At 37.3% G+C, this 17,334-nt stretch overlaps 1 protein-coding gene across 1 annotated transcript in view; it reads right to left on the bottom strand.

Moving 5' to 3' along the window:
- The window catches only part of CFAP47 (cilia and flagella associated protein 47), a 212,668-nt gene that overhangs the window by 82,998 nt on the left and 112,336 nt on the right, over window positions 1-17,334 (bottom strand). The window contains exons 46-49 of the mRNA XM_088144456.1: window positions 16,470-16,663; window positions 15,792-15,935; window positions 13,145-13,318; window positions 9,812-9,923 (exon numbers count right to left, since the gene is read on the bottom strand). Coding sequence (XP_088000582.1) covers window positions 9,812-9,923; window positions 13,145-13,318; window positions 15,792-15,935; window positions 16,470-16,663 — 624 coding nt within the window. The remainder of the gene's footprint in view (window positions 1-9,811; window positions 9,924-13,144; window positions 13,319-15,791; window positions 15,936-16,469; window positions 16,664-17,334) is intronic.

The following is a 17,334-nucleotide window of genomic DNA, read 5'->3' as shown; positions in this document are numbered from 1 at the left end:
GATTTCATTATTTCCTCTGCCTCTTTTCCTCTCTCTTGGGGAACTTATCAGAGCACTTCATGGTTGTGAGGTAGCAGGGTAAAAAGGAGGAGAAGGCTAGCTGAAGCAAGGTTTGGTGATGATCTTCCTCAGTCTTCCATTCATAATTCTTTCCCACAGAATTAATACAAAGAAAACAATACAGATTACAAATGTACTGGGTTTCTATGGACATAGTACATTGGCTTCCAGGATAGTCTCTATATTAGAGACCCTAGCTTCAATAGTGTGAGCATATATGGGGTAAAACTAGGCCTTGGTCACATTTGTGGTATATTGGTCAGAATGTGCCAAAAGTGACAGGGACTATCCGTACTGTTAGTAGGTCACATCCATGTGGCATGCAATATGACTAAGGCTGTAAACTAGTATGACTAATGCCTGTACCCTAGTTATTCTGTTAGGTGACATGAATGAATGGAAACATACAAGTCAATACGTAAAAAGTAGCTGAGCCATCCAGAAACCCAAGAATAATTGAGAATGGTTACTGGTATCTACTTAGAAAAAGTGGCTTCTTTTGAATATGCAATCTCACTAAGTCTATTCACATACACATATGGCAAAAACAGCAATCTAAATCGCAATTTTAAAAAATTGATTTGATTGTTTATAATGAAACACTGAAATAATTAATGAAGGATACAAGATGATGAAAGCATCTCAGTGTCAGATACCCCAATTTTTTTGGTAGTACCTAGGGTGGACCCTTGGGAAAATTAGACAAGGATGAAAAGAAAAGAAGTGAGAGTGGAAGTCGATTGGCTGTGGGAAGAGAAAGTACAAGTCCTTTGAAAAAGTATTAGAAAACAAAGTACTTTCCCCAAAAATTAATGGAAAGTAGATGGAGGGAAAGAGGAAGTATCAGCTCTTCAAGGTAGGCCAGTCTAAGAAACCAAAGTTGTGCATGCTAATACTACTTTTATTATAAAATTAAAGTAACAGAATCTTGCAACTCTGAATGTGCTTTCACCCTCCCTCCCTTTATCTTCACGAGAACTAGGGAGGATCTTGTCTGAGATGCTTACTCAGGTTACAAGTCTGGCCTGGACTCAGATTTCTTTCAACTGACCATTGTCTTGGTTGTGAGTCTTCCTCCTATTCTTCAAGGTTATTCCTCTGTCCATTACAGGAAGTTGCTTGGAAAGGAGTGGGAGAAATATAAAATGCCACAGAATTGTATGGAGCTATGCTAATAAAAAGTAAGGAAAATGATGCTTAGTGGATGAAGTTAAACAGATTGTGGATGAGGGAAAAAAGCCATGTAAGACAATGAATGCTGTAAAAAAGGCATGAAGATATTTCATAATGTAGAGGAAAAGAATGTAGTTAAAGAGCAAGGAATAGTTAAGATTTGTAAAAGACAGAGACAATGCAGAGGAATTTGTACCAAGAATTAATGCAAAAACTACAGGGGAATTAGTTTGTTATGTAAACTTGGGAACAAGTTTGATAGATTCTGACTGAAAGGGTACAGGAGTGATAATGAACAAAGCTTGGGAAGTGTAGTGTAGCATTATGCCAGCTAGAGGATGAGCACAACAGATTTTTGTTCTTCAAAAAGGAATGTGTGAATTCCTTCAAGTCACTAAGGAATGTGTGAATTTAAGAAAGGATTACTTGTCTGTTAATCTAGCTAACATGAATAAGCTTCAGCTATGAGATGTTTTGCTTAAATATGGAGTTGAAGACGGATTGCTGAATGCAACAATGGCAATTTATAATGGAAGTAAGCTTGTGAGAATAAATAATCAGAAATGGCTCTGCACTGAACAGTAAGTAAGATAAAAATGTATGATTTTTATTATGTAATGGGTTAATGGAAAAATATAAAAGGAATACCTGTGGTGATACTAGAGTTCTGTTGGTTTGGGACACAAATGTTGGTGTACCTTTGTATGCAGATTATGCTATGCTGGTTGAGAATCTGAATGATTTGTACTGAACATTAGATGGATCATATGATTCAGCAAGGCAGATGGATCTGAAATTAATGTGTTAAACACCTAAGTAATTGTGTTTGTGAAAATGGAATGAACAATTGCACGTTATACATATATGGTGAAAAAGTAGTAGAACAAGTACCACCTTGTGTACCTTAGCAAAATGGTTTTTAAAGATGGGAAAATGGATGAATATTAAGATGGTCAAATGCTGGAAGAAAGCTCGTAAGTAGTATGTGGTCTGCTGGGAACAATGTATGATGAAAGAAGCAAAAATGCCTATGCATGAGATTGTACTCCACTTTGTTATATTTAGATGAGAGCTGGGAATAACAGAAGAAAATAAAAATTGAATGCAGTAGGAGTGGATAAGTTTGTGTCTGGTAAAATAAGAAGGAAAAAGAGAAAAAGGAACCAGAAATAAACAGTGCACAACCATTTTGAAAGGACTGCGTCTAGTTGAGTGGTCATATAGCAGAATATATAAGGATCAACTCACATAACAAATATATGAAGAAATCATGAATGAGGAAGGAGAAGAGGAGCTTAGAAAAATAATGGATGGAGTTGATATCTTTAAAAAGAAAGAGGTGAGAAATCTGAAGAGCCAAAGGCAACATATTAATTGATATAAGGAGGTTGATTTGCAGGTATAAAAACTCTGTGAAGAGGTATAGTGAACAGTGTTGAAGTAAACTAGTTTTAGTTAGATTTCTTTTTTTGTTTCTTATTTCCTGCCTTCAAATTAATTTTTGCTCACTACTTCTTACTACAGTGGGGCAAAAAAGTATTTAGTCAGCCACCAATTGTGCAAGTTCTCCCACTTAAAAAGATGAGAGAGGCCTGTAATTTTCATAAGTATACCTCAACTATGAGAGACAAAATGGGGGGGGGGGGGGAATCCAGAAAATCACATTGTCTGATTTTTAAAGAATTTATTTGCAAATCATGGTGGAAAATAAATATTTGGTCAGTATCAAAAGTTCATCTCAATACTCTGTTATATATCCTTTGTTGGCAATGACAGAGGTCAAACGTTTTCTGTAAGTCTTCACAAGGTGTTCACACACTGTTGCTGGTATTTTGGCCCATTCCTCCATGCAGATCTCCTCTCTGTCGCTGGGCAACACGGACTTTCAACTCCCTCCAAAGGTTTTCCATGGGGTTGAGATCTGGAGAATGGCTAGGCCACTCCAGGACCTTGAAATGCTTCTTACGAAGCCACTCCTTCGTTGCCCAGGCAGTGGGTTTGGGATCATTGTCATGCTGAAAGACCCAGCCATGTTTCATCTTCAATGCCCTTGCTGATGGAAGGAGGTGTTCACTCAAAATCTCACGATACATGGCCCCATTCATTCTTTCCTTTACACAGATCAGTCGTCCTGGTCCCTTTGCAGAAAAACAGCCCCAAAGCATGATGTTTCCACCCCCATGCTTCACAGTAGATATGGTGTTCTTTGGATGCAACTCAGCATTCTCTCTCCTCCAAACATGACGAGTTGAGTTTAGACCAAAACGTTCTACTTTGGTTTCATCTGACCATATGACATTCTCCCAATCCTCTTCTGGATCATCCAAATGCTCTCTAGCAAACTTCAGACGGGCCCGGACATGTACTGGCTTAAGCAGGGGGACACGTCTGGCACTGCAGGATTTGAGTCCCTGGCGGCATAGTGTGTTACTGATGGTAGCCTTTGTTACTTTGGTCCCAGCTCTCTGCAGGTCATTCACTAGGTCCCCCCATGTGGTTCTGGGATTTTTGCTCACCGTTCTTGTGGTCATTTTGACCCCACGGGGTGAGATCTTGCGTGGAGCCCCAGATCGAGGGAGATTATCAGTGGTCTTGTATGTCTTCCATTTTCTAATTATTGCTCCCACAGTTGATTTCTTCACACCAAGCTGCTTGCCTATTGCAGATTCAGTCTTCCCAGCCTGGTGCAGGTCTACAATTTTGTTTCTGGTGTCCTTCAACAGCTCTTTGGTCTTGGCCATAGTGGAGTTTGGAGTGTGAGTGTTTGAGGTTGTGGACAGGTGTCTTTTATACTGATAACAAGGTCAAACAGGTGCCATTACTACAGGTAACGAGTGGAGGACAGAGGAGCCTCTTAAAGAAGTAGTGACAGGTCTGTGAGAGCCAGACATCTTGCTTGTTTGTAGGTGACCAAATACTTATTTTCCACCATGATTTGCAAATAAATTCTTTAAAAATCAGACAATGTGATTTTCTGGATTTTTTCCCCCATTTTGCCTCTCATAGTTGAGGTATACCTATGATGAAAATTACAGGCCTCTCTCATCTTTTTAAGTGGGAGAACTTGCACAATTGGTGGCTGACTAAATACTTTTTTGCCCCACTGTATATTCTCTGTTTTGCATAATGTTGTTTCCTTTTTTTATTGAACACTTTAAAGAAAACATGTAAACAAGATAAAGAAAGCAGGAGAAAGGATAAAAGAATAACATACAAATGAATAAACAAGGGATTTACAAATGTCATGGAGGTCAGAGTTTTCCCTGTATAATTAGTTAGTTGTGAATAACGGGATGTATTATATCATTTTAAAAGTCTAAAAACCACTATTAAACTCTAAGCAGAATATATCAGTAACCATGATCAAAACAAGGGGAAAAATCACAGAGTAAGATTATAAACTACAATAAATTCTATCCACATTACTAAAAGTCCGTTGGATAAAAGTGACATACGGTATAAGCTCTAGGCACAGAAAAACCCAAACTGGTACAAATCTCTGTGTTAGATTATAGTCTAGGAATACTTTCCAATTTGAATTTAATTCTGTGCAAGATTTGCTTTTAAAATATGAAGTTATTCTAGATAGTAAGCATATCCCAACAACTTGTTAGCTATTCTTACACTGAAGGGATCTAACAACTTTTCCAGAAAAAAACATGTAATATCCTTGCAGCAGTTAGTATGTACAAAGCTAACTCAGTAGAGTTGGAAGGGATATGTGATTCAGTAAAGTTTAATAAAATATTGAAGGTTAAAATGAGAATTCAACTTTTAAGATTTGTTTCATTCTGGCAAAAGTTGTTTCATTCTGGTATGAATCAGTTTCCAGAATTGTTGAATTTTGCAACATTGCCATCAGATATGAAAGAATAATCTGACCTGCTCATTTCCAACAAAGTTTAGAAAATGAATTATCTGCTTTGGCAATAAGAATTGGAAAAAAATATACCAACAGTAAGACATCTGTTGTGAGCTGTCCAGAGTTGTGTTTCATAAGACTGGTGGCCCTTTAAATCAAATAAATAAATAAATATCTGCATAAATAGGAGATGCCACTTCAACTTCTTTAAGGTTGGTTAACAGCGAATTAGAAATCCATCACATATCTTTGAATAGGGTTTATGAATCTCTGCAACATGTTTATATCTCCATGTATCACAGAGAGATAACAATAACATATAGGCTAGAATATTTGGGGTGTGTTGCCTTTTGGGTGAAATAGTTTTATCCACATATGGGGGAGAAAACCCATTCATATCTCCAAGGATTAAGATATATCCTTCTGCAATTTCAAGAAATAATTAAAAACATTTTTCATAAAACTTTTATTTAGGATATAAATTGTGATAAGAGATTTTTTCTGGATTCAGTCTGGAAATGCATTATTATGAATCTTCCTTCCTCATTTTGGATTTGCTTTTCTAGAGTACTTGGTAAACTTTTCACATATTCCATTTTTTTTCCATCTGTCCAACCCCACAAATTTGTGAAAGAGATGTTTACATTCCAGTAGATTCACACTGTCATTTTTAACATTTTAATAATTTTTTTAATTCAAGGCATAAATGTAGTTTTTTTTTCTTTTTTAACTTGATTTTTTCCCTTTAAATTGACTTTTCAGACTATTAACATTAATTTAATTTGATCCATGATAAATCCTAGGTTATTTTATGAAGAGATACCAGTTGCTTCATCCAGTGTTTTGATCTTCTCTCTGTTCTAGGTCTTTGATCCCATGTTGTGTTACAGATAAAGACTCAAGAATTCAGTTATCATTACTGATAGAATACACAAAGGCTTTCCCCACACCCCAAAACACCTCCAAACAAAATGGAGCAGCCCATCTGTATCTGACTTTTTTTGTGTGCTTTATCAGAATAACAGTTATAAAATATCTCAGATTTCTCCACCTCCTAAGTATATGCAGAGGTACATCTATAAAATCTCAATTATTGTATCTCCAAATTTTAAAGGAGTTTCATTTCTTTTTAGTTCTAGTATTGTCTCTTTAGTCTTGAAATACGTGAATTTTACAAGTATATCCTTTGGCAGTTTTCTACTCAAGAATTTATTCTGTAGATTTCCTGAATTTCCAGAGTTTCATCCATACCCAAGTTGAGATAAGTAATTTTTACATATCAATTTCTAGATCTTCTTTACCAGGTATACCTTCTTCATTATCAGGTATACCTCTCAACTTAAAGCTGATTTTATGTAGTCCTGTTTCTGCTAGTTCTAATTCAGCTTTCCTCTTGTTCAGTTCTGTCTGCTATGACTTCTGAAGACAATTCCAGATGTCCTATCTGCAATTTTTTTTAATCTCTTTATTCTGACATTCTACTTGAGTTGTTAACTTGTCACATCTGTCATTAATCTCAGTCTTGAGAGAGTCCAGTTTTGCTTCCAAATTTTGTGTTTGCTGAATTAATTTAGAAAGATTATCTTCTACTGTATGCAGCTCATCTGTAACAAATTCTTTAAGTTTGGGAAAGGAAGCAAAATAATCAGGCTGGGCTTCTTCCAATTTAGATTCTTCTCTATTATCTTTCCTCCCGTTCATTTTGGAGAAATAAAAAGCGATGTTACACCCAGAATTTCTATTCATTAAATTGAACCAAAGCCAATTATAACACTGAGACTAGGAGATTAAGTAAAATTCAATAATACTCCATATGGCATAGCCAATTAATACAGTATGAGAAGAAATAAGATAAAGAAAGCATATTATGCTACAAGTATTAAGCAATCAGTTCAGATGTTAAGAACTGAATTTCACTACATTTCATTTCATTTCAAAGGGGCATTTCATTTCAAATAAATATACTGTACCTTATGTTGGAACTTTCTTCTGTACTTAAGAAATATTAGAAAAAGAAAAATGGAGCTGATTTGAACTAGTTCAACAAATTGAGTGGCATGTATCTGGTTGAAGCAAACTTCTTCAAATATCTCCAAATTAATAACCTTTTTAGTTATATAGCTGCACTGGAGTTTTATGTCCTAGCAAATTTCCCTTTGGGTTTCTCAGAAAGTAGAAAAAAATAGAAATGGGAGAGTCCTTACTGTGTTGATCAGATTAACTATTCTTTCAAATAGTTCTCCCTTTAAATAGAATTTGGAGTTCTAAATTTTGTTAAAATGAAAACAATAAGCCATTGAACAATCCATAAAGACAAATATGCCAGTGCAGAAAATTAATTCAGCTGTCCTCCTAAACACAGAAAAAAGAATTGTAAGCCCCATTAGAAAACTTTAAACAGATGTTCAGAAAGAAACAGTTCAAAAATTCAGACAAGATGAATTTTATATAAGATATAACTTAAGATATAACTTAAAGATATAACTTAAACTAAAGTTAAACTTAAGATATAACTTAAACTAAAACCTGAAAGTTCAGCCTAGGTATCTTCCATTGGCTGTCATACATGCTGCTGTAAACTGCAGATGGCTGTTCAGAGACTGATGTAAATCTCTTGAAGATGTGTAATCCTAGGGGTTTGGCCCTCAGGAACAGCTCCCAGAGGAAAGTTGCTCTCCTGCCAGATTCTTGGCAATTAACAGCTAAACATATTTTCTTCTGCAGTTAGGGAGGGGAATGGAATAGCTTCTCTGCTGTAAAAATCTTCAGTGTCCCTAGTGAGCCACCACCTAGGATTTTTTTTTCCCCTTAAAGAGATTAGAATTATTGTGAAGTAGAATTCTGGGTGTTAAGCTAAAAGCTCTTACCAAATTCATCTTCTCAGGGAAAAAATAAAGTACTAGCTCATCTGTAATCAACTAGGTGCTAGGAACACTCAGACAGAAAGAATGCTGCAAGTGAAGTGAGACAGTGAAAGTGTCAACTACAAGAATGCTAACCAGGACAATAAGGGATTAACACATAACACTGGGAACTCCAGGTTTTTAGATGGTGGCTAAAGGAAGAGTTTCTTTGACCCTTTGTTTCAAATCTAGGGTACCACTGTAGTTGACCCCGTCTCACCTTTTAACATGCCTATTAACGTGCACATCCTATACCCCAATCTATGAATTAGAGTCAAATTAAATGAATATTACTATTTGCATACATCAATTAAGAGAGACTATAACCCTCCCCTCTTCAATCTTGTCTGTGATTCCAGCACTAATCAATTAACTAATTTATGTTTCAACTAAAGTGTTCTGATCTCCAGCTTAAATAAGCTAAAAAAAATTCCTACAATGGGTATGTGTGTGGTTTGGACTTGGATTTCTCACATCCTGCAGATACTATCATCTTTATTTTATTCAGACAATATGCTTTTATTTGATCAATCCAATTTTACATTTGCACTTTCAGTTAAAAAGATGTCAAGTACAAATGTGAAAAGAAAAGGAAGCATGGATTTGCTGAAACATGAAGGAGACAGTGACAAAGCATCAGTCAGTTTCTCATTTTGCACCTTCAGTTAAAAAGGTGAGGAGGAGAAGAAAATGATGGCTGCAATGGAAAGGGGATGGGAAATTAGGCAGCATCCTATGAGGGTCCTTCAGATGATGTACTAAAGACTAGAAACAATCTATTAGTAGAATAATATGCCATTTATTATATTGGTGAGGAAGACAAAGAGAAGGTTGGAAGGGTGAGGAAGCTAATATACATAAGGTGGAGAATAAGCAAACATGTATAGTGGATGTAAAGCATATTACACCAGAAGCAAAGGAAGCCAGGAGAGAAAAACAGGGAAAATGAAATTTGGAAAGTAAAATGGGTAGATATCCAAGGTAACTGGTGTGCCCAGTTATGCCCAAATAAACAAAAAATAATATTTTTTTTATTTTCACATGGGAAGAAATCATATTTTAAAAATGTACTAGTGTTTGACTGAGACTATAAGCCCAATAAAATGTTACAACATATTTCCCATTTGCAGAATTGGGTAAACACATGAACAGTAAATTAAGGATTTCCCTCTTTTGAGAAAGTCAGTCAACATTTTAAAGTATGATGAAGCATTATGAAATAACTTTAAAAGGGTAGATATATTTTGATAAGCATGGTCAGTTTGTTCAAAATAACTGACATTAATGGTAAGGAATTCATGAGAACCCCAGGAGAGAAATAATGGCTTTTTCTACAGACATTGCTACCCGTCAAGAAGGTTGCTACTTTATTTAAAAAATGATTACCCTCTTTAGTGCTGAGAACTGCTGTGACAAATGTAGCAGAGAACATTCTGACTATGAATGCAGTCCTCTCATGAAAATGAGTGACTCCCTTGGGTGGTAATCGAATCACAATAGACAAAAGTGACACAAACCAAGTTCAGCATGATGAAAGCAACAGAGCAGAGTAGATAATGGGCTGGATAAAAAAAATGAGAAATAGTTTTCCTAAACTTTGGAAAACATATGATCTAGATTAGAATTATTCTAGGGTTAAAGTATATTTTATGGGCTTTAAAAGAGGAAGAGAGAAAAGCTTTTCTAATTGGTTCTTTGAAAAATAAAACAGGTTAGAGATCAGATAATTTCATGAGTGGTTAGCAGTCCTTGTTAATCATCTGCTAATTATCCCATAGCTGTAATCTGATGCTAGGTTAAAATTAAAACATACCATTAAATTTTCCACGTTTCCATGGAGATATATTCAGAGTATAGGCAGCTGTATCACCAGGTTCTACCTTCAAAGTCATTTCACCACTCACTATCAGAAGATCTGAAGACACCTAATATGACAAGAAAAAAAAAAAATCTCAACTACAACTTCACTGCAAATCATGTAGAAAATCTAGCTCTTAAAATGAGTTCAAATGTCAGTATTTTTCTACCATGCTTAATTAGAACTACCAGATCTTCACTACAAAACTGCAAATATCCACACCTCAAAGGTAGCGTGTTACTGCTATCACTTTGATCATCATCTAGTGGTCGTCTGGATTTTGCAGCTCCAGCTTAGTTGATTACTTTTTGAAGGAAACAATTTCTGGGGTGTCATTTCAAATGTATTAGGCTCAGGTATAATAACTTTTGAAAATCTTCTGACAAAGTGAGGGTTGCAAGATCAAGACCTTTTTCTAAAGTTTTAAAATCATACAGTAAATTTAAAAAGCAAGAAATACTCAATAAACTCATATGTCTATAAGCATGTTGCAAACCTACAAATTATTTTAATTGACATCTGTCATTGAAAAGAAAAACTTTACAGAGCAATGCTTTAGAGGTCTCTTTTTATTCATATATACGTTGTCTTCTTACTCTTAACAGGATATTTTTCTTATTTTAGTGTTAAAAACTGTTTTCTGAGGGAATAGATGGCTTGCATAATTGATAAAATAATGAAAATCAGAGGTAGACAGCCTGAAACCCCAGGACATCATGCAGTTCTCGAAAGCTCCTAAACATACAGACCCTAAAGACTCACAAAAGTTAAAATTTTCATTGTGGCAGAATGAGAAACATTATTAAATATATGACTAAGAAGAAATATTTTTAACTATATAATTTTAATTAAGTATAAATTAAAATGAAATAAATCTAATTTAATTTGTCTTAACTCTACTTACTTACTTCTTGAGTAGGGCCTCTAGCATGGCACTCATAAATCAAAGGCAGCCTTTGTACAAGAACAATTATATTCTTAATATAAACAAACTCAGATCTAAACCTATTCATAGTTGAAACTGAGGCTGATTTCAGATTATAATATAAAAATAATAGACTAATCTAAAGTCACAAAGGTCTACCAGATTTTTGAAACACAGTAATGAAAGAGACTGAGTATTTCTGGATATCTGTTTTTCACCCAGCAATTAATAGGAGCCTGTGACAACAAGGAAAGCAGACAGATCCTCCCAGACTTAGCCAAGGACAGCTATTGACAATACAGAACCTTTTCCCCATCATTGGTCTAAGCTATATACACGGAGAAAAATTTGCTTTGGGAAATATAAAATATTTTTGCAGCATTTTTCTTATATATAGGATTCTGTAATGATTTCTAAGCTAAAAGATTAACAATACTAGTTAAACTTCTTGCAGTATGCTTACTGGTAGAAGTGAGAAAAAGAGACAGGTACACCAGTTGACTATCACTAAATATGTAATATTTAAAAGAATAAGTACAGTGGTACCTCTAGTTACGAACACCCCTCCTTACGAATTTTTCGAGATACGACCAGCTCCGGCCCCAAAAATTTACCTCAACTTGCAAACTTGCCTCGACTTACTAACTGGATCTGCGGCCATTTTCCGCCCATTCCACATGGTCCGTGGCCATTTTTCTGCCTGTTCCACGTGGTCCGCGGCCATTTTCCGCCTGTGCCATGTGGTCCGCGGCCATTTTTCCACCTGTGCCACGTGGTCCGTGGCCATTTTCCGCCCGTTCCATGTGGTCCGTGGCCATTTTTCTGCCCGTTCCACGTGGTCCGCGGCCGTTTTTCCGCCCCTGACACGTGGTCCGCGGCCATTTTTCCACCCTGCCACGTGGTCTGCGGCCGTTTTTCTGCCCCTGACGCGTGGTCCGCGGACACCAGAATGGATTAACGGTAATTACATTGAACCTTATGGGAAAATTTGCCTCATGTTGCGACCAATTCGAGTTGCAACCAGAGTCACGGAACGGATTAAATTCGTAACTCGAGGTTCCACTGTAATTCAGCAAAGCATTACCACTATTTCTTTTTTAGCCAAGTCTTTGTGTGAAATGTTCTAAGTTAGAGGTCTCCATTGTGAAGTCTGGGCATCTATACATCCTTATAACCTCTCTCCTGGCATCCTCTAGGTGGCTGGCCATGCCACCAGAATGAATGGGCACTTCACTCCCATCCCAGCATAGAACTGAAAGTGTCTACACTATGCATCCAAATGCCCGATATGCTTGCTGGCCATAAAGGCTGAGGAGCCCTGCTGTAATAACGCAGCTATGTTGTTACAGTAACATGGACAAGATGCCATGTAGTGACCATTCCTTTACATTAGTAAAAAAAAATTATGGATAAGGGTGGGTGGAGGGGAAGTGAAATAATTTGGAATGATAAATACATAGTGTGAGTGGAAGAGAGAAATGGCAAGAAACAGAATGTATCCATTGAACAAATTTCCACAGAATGATGTGGTAAAGCATCATAAGAACATTCCAGAGTTTGTTGACTCTTGATGACTGCCTGGACAACTCCCAGCAGTTTTCTTGGCAAAATTCCAGAAGTGGTTTGCCATTGCCTGCTTCCTAGGGATGAGAGAGAGAATGAATGGCCCAAGGTCACCCAGATGGCTTTGTGTCTAAGGCAGGATTAGAACTCACGGTCTCCCAGTTTCTAGCCTGATGCCTTAGCTGCTACACCAAACTGGCTTTTGCATTCAATAGTAAAACTATTAAAAACAAACAAACACAAAAACACAATTTAAGCATCTCTCATTTTAGCTTTTGTAGGCAAATCTTCTGATTTTGAGATGATTTTATAAAAAGAGGGGGAAATGTTAAATTTTGTTTCTGTTATTTTACTACTCTGAGAGTATTCAGGATGACAAGATGGAAACTGGTCTAACTAATAATAAAGATACAAAGGAACCTCAAACTAGTTGGGTGAAGGGAATACCTCTTACTTCTGAAAACCCATTACATCACATATTACATAATTGATGGCACTTTATATCATATGTGTAATGACATCATTGCACAGGTCGCCACAAATGATGTGATTTGCATTATTGCAAAATTACATCATGATATAAATCACCTTGAATTATGTAAAGTCAGTGTAAATTTATCTGCTTCATCTAGACCATGTCACAAGCAATAGACTTGTCTATTATTTCAGGGGAATGTCTGTACAGCAAGACATGTGGTCCACTACATCCAAAGTCTGCTAAAAGAGGGTCCATTGTATATTTATTAGATTGATTATTCTGTAAAACAATTATACAATCTCATTCAAGCTGACATACTTACTTTATATATCAATTCATTCTTAGTAAAATTTGGCACCATTATGACCTTCTGTGTAATTTGTCTAACTTGGCAATCTATCTTAATATGATCCAGTGCCAATGGTTTTGTTGCAATCCCTTTCAAGACAAAGACATGATCTGTACCATCTGCTTCATTTTGTAAAGTAAGCTTCCCCTGTGATAATGAAAGAAATGAACATTTATTATTAGGGTGAAAACAAGTAAATAAGAATACGATAAAAATTAATCCCCCCAAAATTGCAAAAACTCAATAGGGTTGGGGCTGTTCTAATCTCTAGGGGGATGATGTTCCAAAGGCCAGACACCATGAAACAAGGCTCCCTTCCTGGGTCCTACCAGATGACATTCCATAACAAATGGGACCCTGAGCATGCCTCTCTTGATGGACTTGTTGGGACAAATAGACATATTTGCAGAGAGGTGGTCCCTCAGATAACCTGGTCCCATGCCATAAAGGGTTTTATAGGTCATTACCAGCACCCTGAATTAAACCTGGAAGCATACTGATAACCAATGCAGTTTGTGGAGCAGAGGTGTAACATGAGCTGATTGAGGAGCACACATAACTGCCTGAACCCACTAGCTGTAGCTTCCAGATGCTGTTCAAGAGCAGCCCCAAATAAAGTGTAGTAGTCCATTTGGGAGGTGACTAAGGAATGAATGACTGCAAGAAGAGCCTCATGGTCCAGGAATGGGTGCAACTAGTGCACTACAGGTAGTCCTCAAGTTACAATGGCAATTGGGACTGGAATTTCTGTCGCTAAGCAATGCAATCATAAAGCTCAATGTCACATGACTGCATCACTTAGCAACAGCAATCCCAGCATTCCCCACTGCTGTTGTTAATTGAATTCCATTAATCGTTAGCTGAAGATTCACCCTGAACCAGGCCATTCCTGGCTTGGTCCCTCCCAGCCCTGAGCCTCAGTTCTTCCAAGGTAAAGGACTGCCTCCCCTTCAACTCCCTCCAACCGCCTATTTCCTCCCATTTCTGCCCTTTTGGCTGCTCTGCACCCTGGCTTGTGAGGTGATAAGCAGCCCCAGAACCATGCAGCTTCATCTCAAGGGCTTTTTGGGGCAGTGCAAAGCCACAGCCATCCCAGGAAGCTGCAGTTTCCCCAACCCAGCCCAGCAGCATGATAAGAAGGCACAGCCAGCCCAGCCTGGCCCAGCAGCATGGCATGAAGCCACAGTCTCCCCAGGAAGCCTCAGCCACTCCACCTGGCCCAGCCCAGCTCAGTTCCAGCCACAGCCACCCTCTCCCCACTGCACTCTGAGGTCCCTGCCGCCCTGTGCTCCACTGCTCCAGCTTACCTTCACTGTCTTCTTGCTCCCGCTGCTGACCAGGTATGCCCAGCCTGGCCCTTCGCAACTGATCATGTGAGGTCTTCTTCCCCAGGTCTTGCAAGGAAACCACCACACACAACCTTGGGAAGAAAGTTTCATGTGGCTAGCAACTGCCTCATGAAGGGCCAGGCCAGGTATGCTTGGTCAGCAGCGGGAGCAAGAAGACGGCGAAGGTCAGCTGGGGTGGCAGAGCACAGGGTTGCAGGGGGCCAAAAGGGCACAGATGGGGGGAGATAGGAGGGTGGGGGGAATTGAAATGCCCCTGCAGTCATAAGTGTGGGTGGACTGCCAAGCACCCAAATTTTGATAACATGACCACAGGGGTGCTGCAATGGCCGTAACTTCAGGCATAAGTACCAGGCATAAGTACCATTCGTTCAGTGCCACCATAACTTCAAACAGTTGCTGAACTCAAAGAATACCTGTATTGCTTACTATTTTCTGGAGCTAAACTGTATTTCTGAATGCAACTTTAATATACCCTAATATTCCTATAAGAAGCTGTCTATTATGGCAGCAAACATTGGAAAAAGGCAAAATAACTTCTTGCGATTCTGATCTTGCTGAACTCTGACAACTATTACTATCACAGAATCAAAAAAGTTCTGTGAACTTGGAGGTCATCTAATTGAATCCTTTATATATACAACATATCTCATATAACATCCAGACCACCTTAAGTTAAACATATATTTAACCATAACACAAACAAACAATATTATATTAGCATGGCCTATAACATTATTTGATGAATGCTACCATAGTACAGGAAAAAGCATAAACTACATATATGCTGCTATTCCAAAGCTCTCAAGAGCCAAGAATGAATTGTAGCATAAAGGACACAACAAATGTAAGAGTCCTGGTTCAGGTAATATAGTAAACTCTGAATTTCTGGTTATTTTAGCTGCACCTGTGGATAGGAGGATCAACTGGGTATGAACATATGTGCTAACATCAGCACATAGCTTGTTAACACTATATGCCGATTCCTGAAATCCTGGATGATCTGTGTTAATGTGATCAAAGTTTAAATAATTTGGTGAATGATTAAAAGATAAAACTAAAATAGATATGGCTATAGAAAACACTTCATAAGTGCAGGGTTTAGGTTTTCTTTTATGTATGCTTACATGTACAAATTGCACACTACTTTCGTCTGTTTTATAGTCACTATTTCTGTGTGATGCACTCTTGTCATATGTGCCAATGAGTATCATGCTAGAGAACCATTCAGAAAAAAAAACCACACACACATAAGTGATATTTTAATTTCTTACCTGAGTTACACATTCAGTAGTTGGCTTGAACGTGAGAGTATACAGAGTTGTTTCACCAGGAGCTACATATATAAGAGGAGGACCATAAAAACAGTATCCTTTTAAATCTGCTTTAAGCTTCCAATCTTGTTGACTCATATTAGTCTGAAACAGGAAAGCAGTCAATATTTTATACAGGCGCAAGAAATATAAGAACTTTAAAAGACAGCACAGAATGCAGGGCGGGGGGAGGGAAAGGATCTCAATTCAACATGCAATAACGAGATACTATGATTTTGGATATTTTTATTTTTACATAAACTGCTAAATTATTGTTGTAATTGGTACAATATCAGTAACAAAAAATACTTACTCTGAAAGATGTTACAATCTAATATTGACAGAAGGGAGGGAAGGGAAAGGAGCTGATATAAAAACACATTTAGATGTGCTTAAAAGTGGTTAGAAACAACATGAATGAGAATTAAAGGTTTAAATTGGAAGTCTCACAGAAAACATATGGTTTGAATAAACCTGTATTAGAGTGAGCTATATAGTAATTATATTACTAGAATGATTTCATAATTTAGTTCAAATCATACAGATTATGTACAAGATAGCATTTTGACCCTAGTAATATTTAACTTATTTACAATTAGCCTTATTTAATTTTCATAAAGTAAAAAAAAAAAGACATACTACTGGGATGTCTTGCGTCACTGCTTGATATGCTGGAGTTACAAACTCTAGTTCAGCCTCAATGGTATCAGTGTTCACCACACATTGTATCTTAAAGAGGCGGATGTCATACTTAGATTCCAGAAGAATATCACAAGGATATCGGCCAGCATACCGGGGCATAAACTTTAGAGGAAGTTCAACAGCATCATCTTCTGTGGGGGGAGAAAAAAGTGCTTCTAAATTCCATACTTCCATTATAAACAACGTTGCTGAGATGCATGAAACTTTTCAGAAGCTATTTGGAAAATGCACTTTATGCATCTGGCTGGAATATTGCAACGATATGAAAATAGGCCCAGAATTTGACTGGAAATTGATTTAGTCAATTTCGTAATTCAAATACGCAGAAGATAACTGAAATTAGCAACAGGAGTCAGTCTTCATAGATTTTGCTGTTGTCTTCCAATCATCATTTATGTTTATAGTTATAAAGCTATTTGTTGTAGCCTGAGGCTAGTACAATAATATTGTTTAGGGCATCAGTTAGCAAGCTGCAACCTTAATCAACATTTGACCACAAAAGAGCTGGCTTGCACAAAGCATAGTTGATGAATTTCCCTGCATTCAATTATACCAATCCATGAACAGCACAATGACCAGATCAGTGGGAAATACATCACTGGATTTCTGCCTCAGAATGACAGTGGTGATCCAATGACAGGAACCACAATAGCTGGGAAGAAGAGGGAAGCATGAATGATATGGCTGCAGTAATTAAGTTCTGGTGTTTATAAGAGTGCTAGAGTAGAGGTAGGATGTATATATGAAACTGTCAAAATTCAACAAGCAATTTATATGGCCTGTGGGGCTGAAAAGTTTGCTT

The sequence above is a fragment of the Python bivittatus genome, unplaced genomic scaffold (genome assembly GCF_059951505.1).
Source record: "Python bivittatus isolate LINGU-HERP-01145 unplaced genomic scaffold, Pbiv_v1 ctg000350_np1212, whole genome shotgun sequence".
In the NCBI taxonomy this organism is placed as follows: domain Eukaryota; kingdom Metazoa; phylum Chordata; class Lepidosauria; order Squamata; family Pythonidae; genus Python; species Python bivittatus.
This window is presented reverse-complemented; position numbering and strand designations above follow the sequence as displayed.